This window comes from Mustela nivalis (genome assembly GCF_964662115.1).
Source record: "Mustela nivalis genome assembly, chromosome: 10".
Taxonomy (NCBI): Eukaryota; Metazoa; Chordata; class Mammalia; order Carnivora; family Mustelidae; genus Mustela; species Mustela nivalis.
The window spans coordinates 101,968,715-101,993,693 of NC_139029.1; the positions used below are offsets into that span (position 1 = coordinate 101,968,715).

The 24,979-nt window shown below is 36.3% G+C and overlaps 1 protein-coding gene and 1 long non-coding RNA gene across 10 annotated transcripts in view; one reads left to right on the forward strand and one right to left on the reverse strand.

Annotated features, from left to right (window-relative positions):
- Positions 1 to 24,979, forward strand: part of PHTF1 (putative homeodomain transcription factor 1) — a 67,544-nt gene that overhangs the window by 736 nt on the left and 41,829 nt on the right. For 6 of the 9 annotated variants that reach the window (XR_014299258.1, XR_014299260.1, XR_014299261.1 and 3 more), the window contains exons 2-5: positions 148 to 222; positions 880 to 936; positions 18,925 to 18,994; positions 19,631 to 19,789. Coding sequence is in view for 2 of the 9 variants with exons in the window: in XM_082685039.1 (XP_082541165.1) it covers positions 178 to 222; positions 880 to 936; positions 18,925 to 18,994; positions 19,631 to 19,789 (331 nt within the window). In the remaining 7 variants the exon portion in view is untranslated. The remainder of the gene's footprint in view (positions 1 to 147; positions 223 to 879; positions 937 to 18,924; positions 18,995 to 19,630; positions 19,790 to 24,979) is intronic. The other 3 variants (XR_014299259.1, XR_014299263.1, XM_082685041.1) reach the window with 1 other exon arrangement.
- Positions 13,603 to 16,107, reverse strand: LOC309841708. The gene is made up of 2 exons (XR_014299265.1): positions 15,842 to 16,107; positions 13,603 to 14,203 (listed from the first exon to the last, which is right to left on the reverse strand). It is a non-coding gene; the product is annotated as an uncharacterized lncRNA (long non-coding RNA).

Below are 24,979 nucleotides of genomic sequence, written 5' to 3' on the forward strand. Positions count from 1 at the left end.
TTTTTTTTTTTTTTCCTGGCAAACAGCCGGAGAGAGACAGTCAGCAGCTCATGGAGAGGCTGAGAGAAGCGATTTTGGCGTTCTCCCCAAACTGGGAGAGCACCTTTCAGCAACTGGACTCACCGACTGGTTTTCCTTCATTTTCAGTGAAATCCCATTCCCTACCTGGAGACACAGATGGCCTCAAATGAGAGAGATGCTATATCGTGGTACCAAAAGAAGGTAATATCTTTTTTTTTTTTTTTTTTTTTTTGGGTAAAGCATCGTTCCTTCCAAAAGCTCCCGCAAAGAATATCCCGTTAGTTTCTCTTAGGCTTGGTAGTGCCAGGAATTCCTACATGGTATCTTTCAACTTACATGGAAGACCTGATGCACAAGGTCATTAGGTCTTATAAACTCAGTTCCACGTCCCCGAATAAGATTTTGTAGTCTCCTCCCTCCTCCAGATCGTATCACAGTGCTGTGCTACAGCAAGGCTTTGAAAGTTCGCTTCTGATCAAACTGCTGGGTTTTTTTTAGACCTGAAACTTTTATCTTCACAGCTCAGATTGATACTGTCAACAGTCTTATTGAGCTGCCTGTTACCTTTTATTCCTCTCTAGTTTTCCTACTGATGTTTTCCTTACGAAGTGGAAATGTCTTGTAAGGTAATAATTTGAAATATTTTGGACATAGCTTTTTAACTTACCTTTAGATACAGCCGCTTTAGAATTTTGAAGGAAACGGCCCTTGGAAACAATAATTTATTCTAACCTCGGAGAATCATAATCATTTCCAGATAGCCTATTGATACTTAATAGTTTCATGACTTGTGTGAGATTTTACCTCAATGGAAGGATTTATCCTTTGCAACATTTAATAGCCTGCTCCCTGTTTCAGATTGGAGCATATGATCAGCAGATCTGGGAAAAGTCAATCGAACAGACTCAGATTAAGGTAAATTGATTTCTTTGATTCTAGCTTTGTTTTGCTGAATTAATGTGAAGAATGGATTGCACTTTTTATAAAATCTGCCCTTATCCACCAACTGTGGCTATTCTTTATTCTTTGGCGTTTCTAAGGAAGACAACATTGCAAGCAGAATGACAAATGACAATTGACATTTGGCCTCAGTATCAGGGAAATAGAAAGAAGTAGTTGCTCTACGATGAATTAGAAAGGAAATGTCCCCTGTAAAGGGGGCTGTGGCTGCTTAATGCTGGTCAGCTTTAATCTTGGGCAATGCAGCCCCGGAACTGCCAGAGCCTCAGAGTTTTCAAGAGAAGCTGGGAAGATGCATTTTAATGTGAAATATCCAGAGTGTCTTCCCTTCTCCCACATTTCCTCCTCCTCCTCTTCCACCTCATTCTTCTCTCTCTCTCTCTCTTTTTTTTTTTTCTTCTTTCTCCTTTTTCTCTTCCTGTGCAAGCCAAATCAAATCCATTTGTGACCTGAATCACTTTTTCAATTACTGGTTTAGTGTATGGTCTTAAGTTTTCAATGTTCTCAGAACTGAGCAGATTCTTAGGGTAATTTTATTTTAACCAACCAAAAACTGACATGGATTCAGAATGCAAGTTTATTAATATATAGTAGTGCAGGGAAGGATTAAACAATGTTCCAAAGTCAGGGTTGTGGGCTCAACATGTGCTGGGGAGATGGAACGATGGTGCAAATTAGTCATGGGAAGGTTGCTTGGTGGCTGTATGTAGTTGGATAGTCTTGAGAGATCCGGAAAAGCCTGAAGACCATCCCTGCCCTTAAAAGAATGTCTCTCTATATTGACTTTAATACTTAGATCTATGGATTCAGGGTCTCACTTCTTTGGAAAGTGCTGAATAATGGCTGGCAGATTCTTGTTTTTGGACCTTGCTATTTTAAAGATTTACTGCAGACCCTTTCTTAACACTTAAAAAAAATGTATTACACCCACACATACATATCATTTAATAGTTCTGTTTATCTCTAAGTCACATTGATTGGACTGGGGCATTTAAATCTTGGGTGGAATATATTTAACCAAAACTTGTAGGGTGCATTCTTTTTTTGGGTCAGTCAACTCACGAGTTTTTGGAACTACATGATACATGGCTAACTTTCACAATTTTGTACAGTCCTTGATTTTTCTATATTGAAGGGACATGGGGTAGGATGAATAACACCCACATTTTATTTTGTAACTCTCTAAACCCTGTTCTGTTAGTCTTTGGGGGTTGCTGTAAAGTACTGATGGTAAGGTGTAATGGAAAGAGCACAGAACTGGGAGTTAGATCTTCCTTTTTGTTATCTCTAGCCTCGTGATCTGAGCAGCAGTGTAGTTTTCTTGAGTTTTAGTTTCCTTATCTTTTTTTTTTTTTTAAAGATTTTATTTATTTATTTGACAGAGAGAAATCACAAGTAGTCGGAGAGGCAGGCAGAGAGAGAGAGAGAGGGAAGCAGGCTCCCTGCCGAGCAGAGAGCCCGATGCGGGACTCGATCCCAGGACCCTGAGATCATGACCTGAGCCGAAGGCAGCGGCTCAACCCACTGAGCCACCCAGGCGCCCCTAGTTTCCTTATCTTTAAGAAGATTCTATTTACTGCTATAAACTTGCCTTACCTTCTTCTGCTGCCCAACTAAAGATTTTCTTGTCTCTTAATTCCATGCCATTTTATGCTTACCTACCTTTTAGTAAACCATATCAAAGTTACTTGTTAACCTGTGCATCTTCATAGGCCTCGAGGGTAGGAATTGTGTTGGTATTACATTCTTAGACTGTCTTGCTTCATACTAGGAACTCGGTGTCTGTTGCTGTGTTTAATTAACACTACCTGTTATGTCTGTTTTTATTCATTATTCTGTCATAAGGTAATCTACCTAATAACTCCTTAATGTCTACTTGTAATTTAGCAGCAGTGGAAAGAATAAAATCAAAGACAACTCTAAAGAATTTGCTGAGCTGATGTACCAATGTTCTAGGTGCTAAGAATATAGCAAACAAGAGACAACCTGCATTTCATTGTCTAATGGTGGTGAGAGAAAAACCGAGATATCTTTTTAAATATGTTTAAGTCTAAATATGTTTAAGTCTTAGACAAATATTGACCAAAGTGTAGGATACAAAGTATTTAGTGCAATTTAAAAACAGATTATACAAATATAAATTTTAAAAAAATCAAAATTAATGAGCAATATTAACTTGAGATCACCTACAGTAAAATTAGAAATTACATAATAAAAATACAGTTCGAGTCAAGAATATACAATGGGGAAAACACAGCCTCTTCGGGGCACCCAGGCAGCTCAGTTGGCTAAGTGACTGCCTTCAGCTCAGGTTATCATCTCAGGGTCCTGGGATGGGGCCCCACGTTGGGCTTCCTGCTCAGTTGGGGAGTCTGCTTATTCCTCTGCCCCTTTCCCTCCTCCTGCTCATGAATGCTTGCGCGCGCTCTCTCTCTCTCTCTTTCTCAAATAAGTAAATAAAATCTTAAAAAAAAATGAGAGACACTCTTCAACAAATGGTACTGGGAAAACTGGACAGCTGCATGCAAAAGAATGAAATTGGACTACTTTCTGTACCATACACAAAAATAAGATGCATTAAAGATCCAAATGTGAGACCTGAAAACTTGAAACTCCTAGAAGAAAATAGCCAGTTATTTCTTTGACGTTGGTCATAGAAATTCTAGATATGTCTTCTCAGGCAAGGGAAACAAAAACAAAATTGAGCTATTGGGACTACACCAAAATAAAAAGCTTTTGCTCAGTGGAGGAAACCATCAACAAAACAAAAAGGCAATCTACTGAATGGGAGAAAATATTTGCAAATGATATATCCATTAGAGGTTAATATCCAAAAAACTCATATAATTCAAGACTAAAAAAAGCAAATGATCTGATTAAAATGGGCAGATGACCTGAATAGATACTTGTCCAAGGGGAGGACATATAGATAGCCAACAGATGCATGAACAGAAGCTCAACATCACTCATCATCGAAGCCATGATGAGATGTCACCTCGTACTAGTCAGAATGGCTAAACTCAAAAACACAAGAAATAACAAGCACTGGTGAAGATGTGGAGGAAAAGGAAATCTTGTGCACTGTTGGTGGGAATGTGAATTGGTGCAGCTGCTGTGGAAAACAGGATGGAAGTTGCTCAAAAAATTAAAGAATTATTATATGATCTAGTAATTCTACTACTGGGTATTTACCTAAAGAAAACAAAAACACTACTTCAAAAAAGATATTTGCACCCCTATGTTATTGCAGCATCATTGACAATAGCCAAGATACAGAAGCAACCTAAGTGTCTGTCAGTAAATGAATGGATAAAGAAGTGGGGTGTGTGTGTGTGTGTATATCTATATATAGATATACACACACACACATATATACATGCGTATAATATATACATACATATGTGTGTGTATATATATACATATATGTGTGTGAGTGTGTGTGTGTGTATATATATATATATGTACGAATATTAATAAAAAAGAATGAGATCTTGCTATCTGAATAACTTGGATGGACCCAGAGGATATAATGTTAAGTGAAATGAATCAGAAAGAAAAAGACAAATACCATATGATTTCACTCATGTGGAATTTATGAAACAAAAAATGAACAAACAAAAAAGGTGACAAAACAGACTCTTAAATACAGAGAACAAACTGGTGGTTGGCAGAGAGGAAGTGGATGATGATGGATGGGTAAAATAGATCAAAGTGATTAAGAGGATACTTAATGTAAGTACCAAAACTACACACCTGAAAATAGGTTGAGTTTTATAATATGTAAATTGTATTTCAATATAACTATTTTCTTAGGTCATGCCAATGGAAAAACATAGAATCATAACGTTGCACACAAGAATGTCATACATCTTCCCAATGGAAAGTATCTTCTAAAATTCCTTAATTGGGAGAGTATATTAAATTTAAGGTCTAACATTGGGGCGCCTGGGTGGCTCAGTGGGTTAAAGCCTCTGCCTTCGGCTCAGGTCATGATCCCAGGGTCCTGGGATCGAGCCCCGCATCGGGCTCTCTGCTCGGCAGGGAGCCTTCTTCCCTTCCTCTCTCTCTGCCTGCCTCTCTGCCTACTTGTGATCTCTGTCTGTCAAATAAATAAATAAAATCTTTAAAAAAAAAAAATTTAAGGTCTAACATCATTTTCAGTGATGAAGCTCAACATAGTCACTCCCATATCCCTTGGGATATATTTACTAAGATGAGTGTTCTAATATTTTTTTTTAAGTTTTCATTTACATTCTTGTTAACATACAGGTAATATTAGTTTCAGGTATACAACATAGTGATTCAGCACTTCCATACATCACCTGGTGCTCATTAAGACAAGTGCCCTCCTTGGCCTATTTCACCCATCTTCCCACACACCGACCCCCTGGAAACCAGGAGTTTGTTCTCTATAGTTAAGAGTCTGTCTTTTAGGGCGCCTGGGTGGCTCAGTTGTTAAGCATCTGCCTCTCCTCAGGTTATGATCCCAGAGTCCTGGGATGGAACCCCTGCTCAATGTGAAGCCTGCGTTTCCCTCTATCACTCTCCCTGCTTGTGTTCCCTCTCTTGCTGTGTCTCTGTCAAATAAATAAATAAAATCTTAAAAAAAAGAAAAGTCTGTCTCTTGGTTTGCCTCTCTCTTTCTTTCTCCTCCTTTGCTCATTTGTTTCTTAAATTCCACATATGAGTGAAGTCATATGGTCTTTGTCTTTCCCTGTTTCACTGATTTCACTTAGCATAATACTTTCTAGCTCCATCCATGTTGTTGCAAATGGCATCATTCTTTTTGATGGCTGAGTAATATTCCTGTGTGTGTGTGCGCGTGCGCGTGCGTGTGTGTGTGTGTGTACGTGTACACCACATCTTTTTTATCCATTCATCAGTCTAGGGACACTTGGGCGGCTTCCATAATTTGGCTATTGTAGATAATGTTTCTATAAACATTGGGTGCATATGTCCCTTCAAAGTAGTATTTTTGTATTTCCTTCCTTCCCTTTTGTTTTTTAAAAACTATTTTGGAGGGAGCACAAGTGGGAGAGGGAGAAAAAGTCCCAAGCAGATTCTGCACTGAGGGTGGAGTCCAATGCTGGACTCATGACCTGAGATCACGAACAGAGCTGAAACCAGGAGCTGGATACTCAACTGACTGTGCCACCCAGGTGCCCCTTTTTAATTTTTTTCTAATTAATATTAGAATAATGAAAATCAGTGTTTGAAAAAGACATGATTGCATACCTAGAAATTTTTTTTATTATTTTTTTATTCATAGAAAAAAATCTAAAGGGCTAATCATAAGCATAAAGGTGACTACAACTGTATGTATAATGTTTTATTTCTTAAGCTGGATGGTGGGGTACATGACAGATGAGACTCCTCATTGAAGATGGTTATTTGCATATGTAACTTAATTTGATCTATTTGATCTCTTTTGAAACTCCTCTAAAATTACAATACATAAGAAAAAAGATAGCCCACAAGGATTAAAGGAATGGGAGAGACTACTGTAAATGAGAGCTATTAACATAATTTTGAAAGTTGGAAAGTGAAGAAAGTAAAAATGTAAGTATCTATAGTAAGGAATGCCAACAGGAAACAAACGATCTTTCTGTAAAGCTCCTGTATTTAATTTCTGAAAGACACAGGAATTAGATGCATTAGGCATATCTGCAGGTATGAGGTGGAACTGAAAATAAGATTGTTTGAGCCATTCATAAGGGGCAATTGACTGATCCCCAGATCCTCTTCCTTATTCTGCATGGCCACATAGTTACCCTCACTAACTCTGACAGAAGGTTGGATGGAAGCTTGCTGTCTAGAGAGGCTGAACCAGAGAAGTTCTGAATTCTGGAACAGCAGACACAGTAAGAGTGGGGTGAAATACTGTACTAATAATGGAGATGAAGTAGAAGTCTGGTGGCCAGGTTTATGATCTCCAACGGAAGACTGGAATTGCTTCTTGCAGAAACTGACCAGCTGGAAAGACCAAAGTGTACTGGAAATTAAATGGCTGCCTACCCCTCTACCATGAGGATCGCTGCTTAACAAACTTCACCCACTGCACGCTGAACCCTCATTCAGCATGTTAATGCCTCACTTTTAAGTGTAAATGGATTGTTGAAAATCATCAAATATTTGAAACCCATGGAAAAAGAAAGAGATAAAAGAAATGACAAAAGAGTCCTAAGAATGCTATTCTTAAAGATATAACTAATATGTGTAAAGGACTGGATACTTCGTACGAAAACAAAGAAAAAGAAAAAAATGGACTATAATGAAAAAGAAAACCAGAAAACAAAAATAACCAATAAATTTAGTAGAAAAGTGGAAGGTAAAGTTGCAGCCATATCTCACAAAAAATCATACAAAAAAAAACAAGGAAAAAGAAAATAGAAAACTGAATACAGTTCATGAAGGAAGCCTAATAACCAGTTAAGAGGTGTTTCAGAAAAAGGAAATACATGGAGGGGAAGAAATTATCAGATAAATAATACATTTATCAGAACTGAAATATACACATTTTAAAATTGGAAAGTTTTTTTTTTAAAGATTTTATTTATTTGACAGAGATAGATCACAAGTAGGCAGAGAGACAGAAGCAGACTCCCTGCTGAGCAGAGAGCCCGATGCGGGGCTCAATCCCAGGACCCTGAGATCATGACCTGAGTCAAAGGCAGAGGCTTAACCCACTGAGCCACCCATGTGCCCCAAAATTGGAAAGGTTTTTAAGAAGACCTATATTAGTTACAGTTGTATTACACAATGATCTGACATTTATATATATTACAAAATGCTCAACACGCTAAGTGCAGTTATTTGTCACCACAAAAGTTTATTACAATATTCTTGACTATATTTGCCATATATATATATATATATAAATATATATATATATGCTGTGCTTTACATCCCTATGACTTACTCCTTTTATAAATGGAAGTTTGTATCTCTCAATCCCCTTCACCTGTTTTGCCCATCCTAACCTCCCCTTTCCTCTGGCAGCCACCAGTTTGTTCTCTGTAAGTATGAGTTTGTTTATTATTTAGTTTGTCTATTTGTTTTGTTCTTTAGATTCCACATATGAGTAAAGTCATGTGATATTTGTCTTTCTCTGACTTATTTCACTTAGCTCTAGGTTTACTCATGCTGGCAAAATTTCATTTTTTTAATGACTAACATTCCATTGTATGTATTTCCCATTTCTGGAAACTGAAGTTGCTTCTATATATTGGCCACTGTCAGTAGTGCTGCCGTAAACATAAGTGTGCATGAATCTTTCTGAATTAGTATTTTTGTTTTCTTTAGGTATATACCCAGAAGTAGAATTGCTGGATTCTATGTAACTAAGTTTTTGAGGAGCCTCCACACTGTTTTCTGTAGTGGCTGCACCAATGTGCATTCCCACCAACAGTGCATGAGGGTTCCCTTTTCTCCACGACTTTGCCAATACTTGTTATTTCTGGTCTTTTTGATACTAGCCATTCTGACAGGTGTGAAGTGATATCTCATTGTGGTTTTGATTTGTATTTCCCTCAGGATGAGTGATGTTGAGCACCTTTTCACGTGTCTGTTGGCCATCTGTATGCTTCTTTGGAAAAATGTCTGTTCAGTTCCTCTGCCCATTTTTAAATTGGATTATTTACTTTTTTTGTGTTGAGTTCTATGAGTTATTTATATACTTTGGATATTATCCCCTTATTGAACAGATGGTTTGCAAATATTGTCTCCCATTCAGTAAGGTGCCTTTTCATTTTGTTATTGGTTTCCTTTACTGTGCAAAGGGTTTTTATTTTGATGTAGTCCCACTTATTTATTTTTGCTTTTGTTGTCAGTGCCCAAGGAGACATATCCATAAATATGTTGCTAAGACCAGCCAGTGTCTGAGACTTTACTGCTTATGTTTTCTTTTAGGATTTTTATGGTCTCAGATCTTACATTTAGGTCTTTGATCCATTTTGAGTTTGTTTTTGCATGTGCTTTAAGAAAGTGGTCCAGTTTCATTCTTTTGCATGTAGCTGTCCAGTTTTCAACTCCCTGCCGTTTAGTGAGGAGACTGACTTTTCCTCCTTATGTATTCTTGCTTTGTTTGTTGTAGATTAATTGACCATACAATCATGGGTTTATTTCTCGGTCCTCTGTTCATTGTGTTGATCTGTATGTCTATTTTTGTGTCAGTACCATACTGCTCTGAGGACTATAGCTCTGTCGTATAATTGGAAATCTGATATTCTGATACTGTCAGCTTTGTTTTTCTTTCTCAAGATTGCTTAGTCTTTTGTGGCTTCATACAAATTTTAGGTTTATTTTGTTCCAGTTCTGTGAAAAATGCTATTGGTATTTTGATAGGGATTTTCCCGAATCTGTAGATTGCTTTGGGTATTATGGACATTTTAACAATATTAATTTTTCCAATCCATGAGCCATGGTATATCTTTTATTTGTGTCATCCTCAGTTTCTGTAATCAATGTCCTAAAGTTCTTGAATATAGTCTTTCACCTCCTTGATGAAATTTATTCCTATGTGTTTTATTTTTTTTGATACAAATGTCAGTGAGATAGATCGTTTTTAAATTTCTCTTTCTGCTAGTATTTATTGGTATAGAGAAATGATACAAATTTCTGTTAATTTTGCATCCTACAACTTTACTGAATTCATTTATTCTGATAGTTTTTTGGGGGGAATGTTTGGGTTTTCTATATATAGTGTCATGTAATCTATAAGTAAGAACAGTTTTACTTCTTTCTTATCAATTTAGATGCCTTTTCTTTCTTTTTCTTGTCTGATTGCTGCAGCTAGGCGTTCCAGCACTATTTTGATAAAAGTGGTGAGAGGAGACATCCTTTCTTTTTCCTGATCTTAGAGGGAAAGCTTTTAGCTTTTCACTGCTTAGTATGATGTTAGCTGTGGGTTTGTCATGTATGGCCTTTATTACATTCATGAAATGATCTTTTGAGTCGTTAGCACCTATACTAAGGAACATTATCCTATTTCAGAACTTAAATAAACAAACAAACAAAACTTCGTTCAGTCTACCTTGTATGTTTCTCCTGTGAGTCTCTTTTACTATTCACACAGACACTTTCCTTCTGTCACCAAACATGTGGAAGTTTCCCCAACACCATGCAGTTCTTCCTGAAACCATCTGGAGGGGTCCTACAATTCAATTCAGCTCTCTATGTAAATTTAAATTCAGCTCTATAATATAATGTCAGATACCACAAGTTAAAGGCTCAGTCCCACAAAAGACTGCTGCCACCCCACTTTGGATACCAATAGTAAGTACTAGGTCCTCAGGTTACCCATAATTTCTTTCCAATGTGGCTGCAAATCAGGTTCCCGTGCTCCCTTCCTCAGGTTTGATTAATTTGCTAGAGTGGCTTACAGAACTCAGAGAAATACTTACATTTATCAGTTTATTAAAGGATATGATAATGGATACAGATAAACTAGATGAAGAGATGCATAGGTAAGGTCTGGGAGGATCCAGAGCATAGGAGCTTATGTCCTTGTGGAGTTGGGGTATGTCATTGTCCTGGTGTGCATGTGTTCAACAAACTAGATGCTCTCTGAACCCCATACTGTTGGAGTTTTTATGCCAAGCTTATTAGCCAAGTATAAGGCACCACATGAAGACATATTCAGATCTTCAAAGTTTCAAAAAAATACATGACCCATGTCCCCTCTCAAAAAGCATGGGAAAACATACACAGTATTATAATGAATGAGTAAACCAAAAAAGAGGAAATCATAGTATAGGAAACAGGATAGCCAGCACAGAGAGAGGTAAAGGGAATTCCAGGATATTTAAGAGATGTCCAAGGATGACAGTTCGTATCGGGCCTGGAAAACAATGAGACTAGAAAGAAGCAGAAAGACAGAAAACTGATATGGATATCTTCAAGAGGGAAAAAAGAGAAACTGATATTTGTTGTGTTTGAGTATATTGGGAACAGATTTTATTTTTTTTTTTTTATTATTTTTTTTTTTTTTAAAGATTTTATTTTTTTATTTGACAGAGAGAGATCACAAGTAGGCAGAGAGGCAGGCAGAGAGAGAGAGGAGGAAGCAGGCTCCCTGTGGAGCAGAGAGCCCGATGCGGGACTCGATCCCAGGACCCTGAGATCATGACCTGAGCCGAAGGCAGTGGCTTAACCCACTGAGCCACCCAGGCGCCCTTGGGAACAGATTTTTAAGACTTACAAGGTATTTCAAGGTGAATTAGTAATATATATTTAGAAAATCAAGTGAATGAAAAAATGAAGCTTGCCATATTTGGCCTTTATTATGTTGATGTTCATTCCCCCTGTATCTACTTTGTTGAGAGCTTTTATCATAAATCATTGTTGAATTTTGCCAAATGTTTTTTCTGCATCTATTGAGATGATAATATGTTTTATCCTTAATTTTGTTAATGTAATATATTACATTGATTGATTTGTGAATGTTGAACTATCCTTGCATCCCTGGAATAAATCCCACTTGACTGAGGTGTGTGATCCTTTTAATGTATTGTTGAATTCAGTTTGCTAATTCAGTTTGCTAATATTTTGTTGAGAATTTTTAATCTACATTCATTGGGGATATTAGCCTGTAATTTTCTTTTCTTGTAGTGTCCTAGTCTGGTTTTAGTATCAGAGTAATGCTGGCCTCATAAAATGAGTTTGAAAACATTCCTGCCTCTTCTGTTTTGGGAAGAGTTTGAGAAGGATTGGTATTAATTCTTTGAATGTTAGGTAGACTTCACTAGTGAAGCCATCTGGTATGGGGATTTTGTTTTTGTTGGGAGGTTTTTGATTACTGATTCAATCTCCTTACTATTAATCAGTCTGTCCAAATTTTCTATTTCTTCCTGATTCAGTTTTGAGAGGCCCCCCCCCCCAGGAGTTTATCCATGTCTTCTAGGTTGTCCAATTTGTTGGCATATAATTGTTCATATTAGTTTTTTTATGATCCTTTGTTTTTATGTTGTCAGTTGTAACATTTCCTCTTTCAGTTCTGATTCTGTTTGAGTCCTCTTTTTTTTCCCCCTTGGTAAGTGTAGCTAACGGTTGTCAATTTTGTTTATCTTTTAAAGAAACCAGCTCTTAGTTTGTTGATCTTCTCTATTGTCTTTTTAGTTTCTATTTCATTTCTTTCCACTCTGATCTTTGCTCTTTCTTTCTATGACTTTGGACTTTGTTCCTCTTTTCTAGTTTCTTGAGATGTAGAGTTAAGATGTTGTTTACTTGTTAGAGTTCTTTCTTAATGTAGGCATTTATCACTATGAACTTCCCTCTCAGAACTGCTTTTATTTCATCCCTTAAGTTTTGGTATGTTGTATTTTCATTTTCATTTTCATTTGTTCTCAAATTCTAAATTCCTCTTTTGACTTCTTCTTTGACTCATTGAGGTTTTTTTTTTTTTAGTAGCATGTGATTTAATCTCCACATATTTCTGAATTTTCCTTTTCTTTTGGTAATTGATGTAGAGTTTCATACCATTGTGTTCAGAAAAGCTTGATATAATTTCATTCTTCTTAAATTTATTAAGACTTGTTTTGTGGCTAATATAATCCATCCTGGAGAATTTAATGTGTGCACTTGAGAAAGAATATGTCTGTTGCTTGTGGATGGAATATTCTGTGTTTATCTGTTCAGCCCATCATATCTAAGTCTTTTGAGGCCAATGTTTTCTTATTATATTACTTTTAATTATTATTCAATTTATTTAAACTAATAGAAAAATCCAGTTCACCCATTTCTCCCACCCTCAGCTCTTGGCAACCACCAATCTCTTTTCTGTATCTATAAGCTTGTTAGTTTAGGGTTTTTAATTTTTTTTTAGATTCTACATATAAGATAAATCATCAAATCAAATCAAATATTTTTTTTTCTGTGTGACTTATTTCACTTACCATAATGGTCTCAAGGCCCATCCATGTTGTCGCAAAAGATGAGATCTCACAGTTGACAGCTAACATTACATTTTGTGGTGAAAAGCTGAAAGCTTTTTCTCTAAGATCAGGAACAAGACAGAATGCCCCTTTTCCACTTTTATTTAACATAGTATTGGAAGTCCTAGCCAGAATAGTTAGGCAAGAAGAAGAAATAAAAAGCATTCAGATCAAAGAAGAAGAAGTAAAACTGTTACATTTTGCTGATGACTTGATACAATATTTAGAAAAACCTAAAGACTCCACCAGAAACAATGATAATAAATGAATTCAGTAGAGTCACAGGATTCAAAATCAATATATAAAAATCTGTTACATTTCTCTATACTAAAAACAAACTATCAGGACAAAAATGAAAACAATGAGAATATACCATTTTTCAATATTTATGTACCCAATATAGGGAGTACCCAAATATATAAAGCAAATATAAACAAACCTAAAGGGAAAAATAGACAATGATACAGTAATCATTGGGAGCTTCAGTATACTACTTTCAACAATGGATAGATCATCGAGACAGAAAATCCATAAGGAAACATTGGACTTGGACTATACTTTAGACCATATAGAACTAGCAGACATATAAAGAACATTCTATCCAACAGCAGCAGAATATACATTCCTTTCAAGCACCCATGGAAACATATCCAGGATAGATCAGTTGTTAGGTCATAAAACTAGTCTTAACAAATTTAAAAAAACTGAATTTATTTCAGGTAACTTTTTGGACCACAATGGAATTAAACTAGAAATCAGTAACAGGATGAAAATGGAAAAATTCACAAATATGTGGAAATTAAGCAACATACTCTTGAACAACTAATAGGTCAAAGAAGAAATAAAAAATATCATGAGACAAATGAAAATGAAAATTTTTATACATTAATAGCGAGCTATTAAAAAGTGAAGAATACAATTCCATTTATAATAGCATCAAAAAGAATAAAATATTTAGGAATAAATTTAACCACAAAGGTGAAAGATCTGTACACTGGAAACTATGAAACATTGGTGAAGGAAATTGAAGAAGACACACATAAATCGAAAGATATCTTATGTTCATTTATTGGAAGAAGGAATATTGTTAAAATGTCCATACTACCCAAAGTGATCCACAGATTAAAAGCCGTTTATCGGGGCACCTGGGTGGCTCAGTGGGTTAAGCCTCTGCCTTCGGCTCAGGTCATGATCCCAGGGTCCTGGGATCGAGCCCCATATCGGGCTCTCTGCTCAGCGGGGAGCCTGCTTCCTCCTCTCTCTCTGCTTGCCTCTCTGCCTACTTGTGATCTCTGTCAGATAAATAAAAAAAAAAATCTTTAAAAAAAAAAAGCCGTTTATCGAAATTCCAATGGTATTTTTCACAGATGCAAAAACAAACAAACAAACAAAAAACAATCCTAAGATTCATGTGAAACTACAAGGAACTCCAAATAGCTAAAGCAGCCTTGAGCAAGAAGAGCAAAGTCGGAGGCATCACACTTTCTGATTTCAAATTATATTACAAAGCTACAGGAATTAGAACAGCAAATATGGGCATAAAAGACACATAGATGAATGGGACAATATGGAGACCCCGAAATAAACCTATGCTGAAACAGTCAACTACTCTTTGGCAAAGGTGCCAAAAATACATGATGGGCAAAAGAATCTCTTCAATAAATGATTTTGGGAAAACTGGGTAGATATCCTCATGCAGAAGAATGATACTAGACCTTTATATTACACCGCACATAAAAATCAACTCAAGATGGATGAAAGACTTAAACGTAAGACCTGAAATTGTCCTAGAAGATACCAGGGGCTCCTTGGTCAAGAGTTTTTTGAATATGACAAAAAAGTACAGACAACAAAAGCAAAAATTATCAAGTGAGACCATATCAGACTAAAAAGTGTTTTGCATAGCCAAGGAAGCAGTAATGACAAGGCAACCTATGGAATGGGAGAAAAAATTTGTAAACCATATATCTGATAAGGGGTTTACATTCAAAATCTATAAGGAACTCTTACAACTCAGTAGCTAAGAACAAGTAATCCAATTAAACATGGACAAAGGACCTGAACAGACATTTTCCAAAGAAGATATACCAATGGGTATATTAAAAAAGCTCTTTAACATCACTAATAATCAGGGAAGTATAATTCAAAACCACAGTGAGATATCACCTCACACCTGCCATGATGACTCTTATCAGAAAGTCAAAGGATAATAAGTGTTGGTGAGGATGTAGAGAAAAGAGAACTTTTATATACCGTTGGTGGGAATGTAAACTGGTATAAACATTATGGAAAACAGTATGGAGGCTTTTGCAAAAGTTAAAAATAGAACTATGATTTGATCCATCTATCCCATTTCTGGGTGTTTGTCTGAAGGAAATAAAGGTCTACAAGGTCTTCATTTATTAGAAAATAATACAGTGATATTTTTACTTTTAGAATTTTCATTTCTGATTGTGTATCTAGCTAAATTTTTATTCCCATGGATATTATGCACATTTCAAAAATTAGTGTACATGTTTTTCAAAGGATAATTTTTTCTCTGAAATGTGTGACTTTCAAATTTTGATTCCTCCTTAGATTTAATTTTATTACATTTAGGGTTTTAAAACTTTCTTCTATAAAATCTATAATTTGTAGCTGAATTGGATAGAAACATAGGACCCACTTAAGAGAAATTGTTTGGCCAAAACTATTTAGTTAAACAACTAAAGATCAGTATTGGCTCAATGTCTAAAAGAGGGAAATAGCAAATGGCTATAACCTTTCATTTTTACTTTAATTTTAATGCTTAAATACCTAATTTCTAAAACTGGATTAGCATTTACACATGTTGAGTATAAAATTAAAATCCATCTTCTCAAAGTTTTATTTATTAATAGTAGTAAACCAAAACTGTAGTTTGAAACATAAAAGGTAATTCACAAACTTACTTTTAATTCGAGGTGGTAGAAGACAAAGTCCCCGAAAGGATTCTTTCTTCATGCCCAGAAAAAAAAATTTATCACTAGATTTTTGGTTAAACATGGTAGATTGGCCACACACATTTATAATCTCTCCTTTCTGAGTTACCACTAAATTACATGAAAGGAATCCATAAAGGGGTTGTATAAAATGAATACATCCACAAAGTCCATTGAGGAGGAAGATCTCTGTAGATAGTAGATCAACATGTATTTGGAAGATGAAAAATGAATGCAAGAGAGTGCCAGGAGAGCAGGGGAAAATGCCAGTTGCACTGCAGAACTTCCCAGAAAGGCTTAGGACTTGAATGCATCAGGTTTCATGTGAGGCAGTTAAATGGGGTATTGAATGAACTTTGTATACAGAGAGATTAGACCTTTTGTCTCCTAGTCAATCCCTTAAAGACTGGCTAACAATGCCCTTACGAGGGAGACTGGTGATATTTCTTCTGAGAAAATTCATTGGAAGAGGGTCTGTGGACATTGAAGGGCAGGTGAGAATCATGATACTAAAAGCAAAATTGTGAACCCCTTGATTCAATCTTAAAACTTCCACCACAGGAATCTTTAGCCTTCCTAATCTTCAACCAAAGAGAATACTGGAAAGTTCTTCAAAGAGCCTTGAATGACCCCACAAAAAAAAGCCTCCAGATATTGACATTTGGTGATTCCCTCAAGCTGGTTGATTACCCTGCAGTGAAATCCCAAGTCTGTAAGCTATACTCATACACATAAAGCTTCCAGTAAGTTTTACAGGCTTTCTATTGAAATAAAACATGTTCAGTAAATATGGATATACTTACACACATGTATATATAACAAAATTTTAAGTGTAAAGGTTGAGGAATGTTCTTAAACTTAATGTAATCATGTAATCAGCATTAAGATCAAGAGATAGATAATTAACAGTACCATAGAAGCTTCCCTTCCATACTTTTCCAGTCACTGCTACCAACAGAGGTAGACCAGTATCCCAACTACTAGTGCTATACATTAATTTTGCCTTTTTGAGCTTTATTTAGGAATATTATCAGGAATCAATCAGAAAGGCACTAGAGTTTGTAACAGCAACATTGGAAGCTAGAAAACAGTAGAACAGTGTCTTAATTCCTGAAGGAAAATTAACAACTTAGAATCATACACTCTAGTGTAACCTTTTATTATGAAACATATATATATATAAACATGTTTATATAAATGAAATTATACAATACATAGACATTTGAATCTAATTTTTTTTGTTCAGTTTTATGTTTGTGAGACTCATTCATGTTGTGTAATTGTAGTTTATTTAGTACAACACCAAAATTATTTATGCATTCTCCTATTGATGGGCAATATCCCATTGTTGTCTCTGGGTAGTTTCCAATCTGGGGCTCTTAGAAATTATTCTTCTATGAACATTTTTACATATTACTTAGTGAAATACTCATTTGTCTTGGGTATATACCTTGAAGTAGAATATTGAGTCAATCACATTTCAGTGCTTCATTCTAATATATAAAGAAAGCCATTGATTACTAGGTATTTGAATAAATCCTCCAAAAGAAAAAGAGAACAGAAATGAACTCAGAGTCAAAATCAAAAATTCAATGGGAGAATTTGAGGAAATTTCCAGAAAGCAGAACAAAAAGACAAAAGAAGTAGAAAATAGGAAAGTTATGTCTGATAAGGGAACAAATATAAAAATAAATTATAAGAAAACTTCCCTAAAGCCACATAGAAAGAATTCTCAGCACAATAGATATAAAAGACTCATATCAAGGCATATCATTATGAAATTTATGAACACCAGGAATAAAGTGAAGATTCAGACGGAAGAAACAATTCACACTCAAAGGGTCAGGAATCAGAAAGGCACTAGAATTTGCAACATCAACATTGGAAGCTAGAAAGAGTAGAACAGGGTCTTAATTCCTGAAGGAAAATTATTAACGACTTAGAATCCTACACTCTAGTGTAACTTTTTATTAGGCTTAAGGGTAAAATGAATTCATTTTCAGACATGTGAGGCTTCAAAAAGTTACCTTCTGCACTGCTTTCTCAGGAAGCTTCTGAAGGATGCACTCCAGAAAGACATGGGATGTAAGAGTTAGAGATTCACCACAGAGATGAAGGGAGTTGTCAGGGTGATAGTGTGAAGTCCTGCATAGAGCTAGCTGTGCAGCAGGCCCCAAGAGCAACCAACAGGAGGATAGAAGTTTCTTGGGAAGGGCATTTCCAGGAATTTTTTTTTTTTTTTAAAGAAAAAAAGACTTGAGTAATTTTCTGGCATTTGAGTATTTGAAAAATGATAAATGTTTTAGCTGACTCCGTAAACTAGGAGATTATGAAGCATGGCTTCTAGGGAACAATATTTCATAGTGATCATATCGTAACTACTGATGACTGACTTATCAATCTTCATCAGTCATGTCAGGATATAGGTTTTTGGGGCGGAAGTTAGGATGTGGAAATTAGTTGTGTAAGAGCTAAATTCTCACATGATGTATTAGAAGTCAGTGGATTATTTCTAAAATCAATAAATTGAAAAATGGCAGCATAAACATATTATTTGGAAGTATAGATGTAGGGGCACCTGGGTGGCTCAGTCAGTTAAGCACCTGACTCTTGATCTCAGCTCACGTCTTGGGGTCGGGGTTGTGAGTTTAAGCCCTATGTTGTGCTCTGCACTACATGTGGAGCCTACTTAAAAAAGAATAGTATGGAAGTAAATACCAAGAGAAACAGTTTAAAAAAAAAAAAAAAAGAAAGTTATTTGTTTTTAATGACTGAAACCGGGAGGAGAAGGAGAGGGGCTGAAGGGACTATTATTTTGTACTTCCTTGTCCTTTGACTTGTTGGATCATTTTAAAAAGTGATAAAATATATTCTTGCATTACTTGGTAAACTACATACTAAAACATTAATGATAAGTTATTTCAAGGAACAATAGGATTAAAGTGTCTCCAGTAAAAGGGAGTCAGATATAGAAAGAAAGAAATAGAAGTTTACCTTTTGTACTTAAAAGGGTTTTTTACCCTTATTTCTGGTTTTGTTTTGTTTTATCCTAGGGCTTCAAAAACAAACCAAAAAAGATGGGCCACATAAAACCAGACTTGATTGACGTTGACTTAATCAGAGGTGAGTTCTAAAGTTGGTTTATGTATTTTATTATATTATTTCGTCGTAGTGCTAGAGATTCTTTTTTAGATACCTTCCCTCTATGATGGCCTATTTTAATTTCCAAAGGGAATATTCTTCCCTCATCATTCAGGCCTTGAGATTTTTTTTTTCCTTTGCTTTGGTTCTTTGTGGCTATGTAATCACATTAGGTGAAAGATGGATGAACTTGGAAGCTGCTGTTGTGTAAAAAATACATTGCATAACATTCAAGTCAGCCTGATTTATTTTGAGCTCCTGTCCTAGTGATTGAGGCAAGAAGTTATTATATTTAATGAACATCTAAGAGGATACTTTTTTTTTTTTAAAGGATTTTATTTATTTGACACAGAGAGAGAGATCACAATTAGGTAGAGAGAGGGGAAGCAGGCTCCCTGTTGAGCTGAAAGCCCAATGCAGGACTTGATCCCAGGACTCTGGGATCAGGACCTGAGCGGAAGGCAGAGGCTTAACCCATTGAGCCACCCAGGCGCCCTAAGAGGATTCTTTTTAACCAGACAGGTTATGTGGTGATTTTTGCTCTCAGCTGTTTTTAATACAGTGTTAACAAGTAGTGTATGTAAATATTTGATGTTTTGTTTTATTGTATATTTAAAGGCTCAACATTTGCCAAAGCCAAACCTGAAATTCCATGGACATCTCTGACTCGGAAGGGGCTTGTAAGAGTTGTGTTTTTCCCCTTGTTCAGCAACTGGTGGATTCAGGTGACCTCTTTAAGAATCTTTGTTTGGCTGCTACTGCTTTACCTCATGCAAGGTAATTAGAGGGCTGGAATAAATTATGACAATTTCTTTTTGCTGCTTTTGCTGTTAGATAATGCAGACTTTACTGTTCTTACATTTACCCTGAATGAAGGGATATACACCATATGGAGATCTTAGATTTATTTGCACATAGAAGGCAAACCAATTGTCCAACTCATCTTTCTTGAATTTCTTTCCACCTGTCTTACTGGCCAGGCCTTTTCTTTTTTTTTTTTTAAATTTTTTAAAATTTTATTTATTTATTTGAAAGACGGAGATCACAAGTAGGCAGAGAGGCAGGCAGAGAGAGAGAGAGGGAAGCAGGCTTCCTGCGGAGCAGGGAGCCCGATGCGGGGCTCGATCCCAGGACCCTGAGATCACGACCCGAGCCAAAGGCAGCAGCCCAAACCACTGAGCCACCCAGGCGCCCCTGGCCAGGCCTTTTCAATCTTTGTTCTGTGTGACCTCTGAATATTGGATTACCTCAAGGTTGGATCCTGGATTCTCTTCTCTAGGTACTCCCATCAAACCCCTTTGTTTAAACATAGCTGATAAACTGGTGATTCTCAAATTTATATCTTCAGGCCAGATCTCTGCTGAACTTCAAACTTGTAAATCTAACTGCCTGCTTTTAGGCATTTATGTAGAGAGATTTAATAGGTATCTTGAACCTATCATGTCCAACATGGAACTCTGGGATTTTTTTTTTCCCTGTCATAGTCCATCACACCAGCATCGCCTTGCCTAGAGCACTAGAATAACGTCTACTCTGAGCCTGCTTTCTACCAACCATTCTTTTCACAGCAATTAGATAAATCTTTTACAATAGAATCCGTATCATGTCATTTTCCTGCTTAAAACCCTGAGAGACTTCTCACTGGTGTTGGAGTGAAATCAGTCCTCACGACACCCTGCAGGGCCCTCCATGATCTGTTCCCTGTTGGCCTCTCAGAGGTCATGTCCTACCGTGCTCCTCCTTGCCCGCTGGAGGCATCATGGCCCTTTTTCCGTGCTGCACACAGAGCTCTTCCTTCTGTTTGAAACAATCTTACGGATTTTCACATGGCTATCTTTTTTCTCATCTTTAAGATCTAAACTCAGATGGAACTTTCACTGGGCAGCCATCCCGATCTATACTTTTTTTTTTTCTTTTCAGTGTTCCAGAATTCATTGTGTATGCTTTCTAAATAGTCCTACCATTCCCTGGGAATCTATTTTAATTTCTGTATTACACAACTACCTGATGTTGGCTTTTCTCTTCTCACTACGTGCAGGAGCCCAGCACCTTCTCTTTCCCACTGTATGGCCACTGCCTACTGGGAGTACTTTGTGAAATGGGACCATGTGCACACTCTGGTTATACCCGAACAACAAGACATAAATTAGAACAGAGTAGGAGCAGGTTGAGTTAGGGTGGAAGGATTTGGGGTGATTTTTGTTTTCTTTTATCTCTGTAGGTTTTTTTGAGTTAAGTTATAGAGGGAAAGATAAGTGTCTGAATTTACAAATCTGTAAGTTTAATTTTCTAAAGTCGTGTACAGTGTTGTCCAATACAGTTTCTGTGGTGATAGAAATATTCTGTGTCTGCCTTATCCAGTCCTATGTGGCTATTGAGGGCATGGGAATAGTGTGAATAAGGAACCATATTTTTTAGTTTTATTTCGTTGTAATGAAATGGCTGTAATTTTAATGACTGGATAATATTCCGTCATATGGATACACCATCATGGATACACACCATCATTTAAAATGATCATTTTCATGTCTGTGAGTCTCTCATATGGATTTGCCATAAATACTTTTTATAGCTACTTAATATTCCATTATATAAAAGTACCGCAACTTATATAACTGTTCCCATATTGTAAGCATTTAGATTGTTCCTGGGTTTTTTTTGCCTATTAATTATGCCATTGTGAACAAAATTTTCCATATTTTATATTTCCTTAGAATTTCTTCTCTGAAATAGAATTAAGAGATCAAAGAATATAAACATCTTAAGACTTTTAGTACATAAAATCAAATTGCTAGTGGTACACTTCTTTTGGAAAGTAGTGGATGAGAGTGCCTGTTTTACCAGAGTCTACCAGCATTATTATAATTTTAAAGATTGTTACCTAATTGGATATACAAAAGAATTGTGTTTTGCTCATTTGGTCTGCATTTTTTGGGTAGCTTGTAAAGGTGAGGTTAAATATCTTTTCACATGTTCATTATTGAAGAATTTCTTTCTTTCTTACTGAGATACATTAAATTATATATGTTAAATTTTCTTTTTTTGTTTTAGGATTTTATTTTTTTGTCAGAGAGTGTGAGAGAGAGCATAAGCAGGGGGAGTGGCAGACAGAAGGAGAAACAGGCTCCCTACTGAGCAAGGAGCCCAATGCAGCACTTGATCCCAGGATCATGACCTAAGCTGAAAGCAGATACTTAACCTACCAACCCACCCAGGAGCCCATATACATTAAATTTTCATATACACCATGGTCTCTTTCTAAACACATATTCTGCACAATTCATTTGTCTTGTTCTCATATCTGCACCACATTTTTTAATTAGTATAGTTGTTTAATATGTATTAGCATTGAGCAGAAATATTCCTCTAGTATTCTTTTCCAGTATTTTCTGAGGTGTTTTTACCTACTTTTTTTTTTTTTCAAAATAATTTAGAATTATTTTATCCTAATCAACAAACAAATAATTTGGAATTAAATTGTAATCTCCCGCTTCCCATGAAGATATAGATATATTTGGGGGGGATGGGAAGAAAATAGATCTATCTCACCTTTTAATCAAGTCTTCTGTTCTATTTCCCAGTAAAGCTTTGTGGGATTTTTATTTCTTGTGAGGCCTGCTTAGATCTTCTCAAAGTTAAACTCAAATTTTTTTTTTTAAAGATTTTATTTATTTATTTGAGAGACAGAGATCACAAGTAGACAGAGAGGCTGGCAGAGAGAGAGAGAAAGGGGGAAGCAGGCTCCCCGCTGAGCAGAGAGCCCAATTTGGGGCTCGATCCCAGGACCCTGGGATCATGACCTGAGCCAAAGGCAGAGACTTAACCCACTGAGCCACCCAGGCACCCCTCAAATTTTGTTTATTGTGGTAAGATATACACAATATATAATTTACCTTCTTCACCATTTTTAAGTTTACAGTTGGTGGCATCAAGGCCACTTACGTTGCTGTGCAACCATCACAACCATCTGTCTCCGAACTTCATCTTTCCAAACTGAAACTCTACCTTTAAAACAGTAATTGCCTGATTCTCCAGTTCCTCCTGAAGCTCAGGCCCCTGGCAACCATTCTATTTTCTTTTTCTGTGAATTTGACTACTTAGATACCTCATACAAGTGGAGGCAGGGGTATTTGTCCTTTTGAGCTTGGTCTGTGGCACTTAGCCTGTTTTTAAGGCTCAGCCATACACAGCATGTACGCTTCCTTCTTTTTAAATGATGAATAAGAATCCATTATACGTATGTCCCATATTTTGTTCATATACTCATCCATCAGTAGATGCTTCAGTGCTTCCCCATAAAAGTGGAATATTTGTTTTTATTTTTGTTCTTGCTCCCGCAGATACAACACTTTTTTTGTTTTGTAAATTTCAACTGGTTAGTGCTATTACATTTGAAAGCTGTTAGTTTATGTTTATTAAGAATACTTCTGCTTAAGGCATTCTATTAAACCCTCATTAATTTTAATAGTTTTTCAGTGCTTTTTTCACATTTTCTAACCATACAGCCATGTTGCTGATAAATAATGAAAATCTGGTCTCCTCCTTTTTCATACATTTCATTTGCTATGATTGAATTAGTCAGCATTTTCAGAGAAGCATTAAGTAGTAACAGTAAGAGAGAAGCATTAAGTAGTAACAGTAAGAATGCTCATCCTTTTGTTCCTGGTTCTGAGTGTCTTTCTCAGTATGATGCGTGTTCATTTCCTCTTTGGTATATTAGGGACATTTTTATATTCCTAGTATTTTAGAAGAGATTGACATTTAAGATTAATTATAAATCAGGAACAAATGTTGATTTTTATTGAATGTTTTTTCACTATAGGAGTTGGCCAAACTCACAGGTTAAACGTATGGTCCTTTGTAAGATTCCCCCCACTTCAGACACCAGCCTCACTTTGGGAGTCCCCAGTGCTACCCTTACTTCTGACCCACTGGCTACAGTTTTGAAGGTCCCCTACTGATTCCTTTGATAATTCACTAGAATGACTCCCAGAATTCGGGAAAGTGCTATACTTATAATTACAGTTTTATTAGTTTTATTATTCTAAAAGTTATATTGGTGAATTAGAAGAGATGCATAGTTTGGGAGGATTCCAAACAGGAAGTGTTCATCATTCTCAGGGATTTGGTACACTTTTTGCCATGATGGGTAGCAATACTAATAGACAATTGCCCATTGGGGATGCTCACCCAAGCTTTGGTATCCAGAATTTTTACTGAGGATTTATTATATAGACATAACCAGTTGAGTCATTGGCCAAGTAGGCAACTCAGTCTTCAACCCTCCATCCTACCTCTCCCCCAGGGGTCAGGCTGATACACTGTGGCTCAAAGCCTCAACCCTCTAATCACATGGTTGGTTTCTCTGCTATGGTTAACCCCGTCTGAAGTCACCTCGTTGGCATGAACTATCAGGTTTGGTCCAAGAGGCCCTCTGTGAATAACTTCCATCACTTGAGAAATTCCAAGGTTTTAGAGGTTACCTCCCAGGAATCAGGGACAAGGCCTTTTACCCAATTGTCAATTGAGATAATTTGTATATATGTGACCCAAATTGCATGTTATTAAATTATCAGATTAAATCATTTCAGTCTACAAATATGTAAATGCCTACCATGTCTATACATGTATTGTTCTACCAAGGCTCTGAGATATTTTTCCTTCCAGCATAAACCCTGCATGGTTTTGGTGAATTATTCAGATTTATGGTATTTTAATTACTCATTCAACAAATATTTAGTATCCATTATGTGCTACTTACTGATCTAGCTATAGCAGCAAGCCAAATAGATGAAAATCCCTTCATTCACAGTGCCTGCCTTTCAGTAGTGAACTTCTGTTCACATTCACAAGCCAGCAAGGTTTGTAGTTTATTGTTTTGGTGCTATCATTGTTATATTTGGGTGATAGGGTGTTAGGGTATGAAACAAATTTGCTAGCTTTTTCTCCACATAGGAATAGTTGATA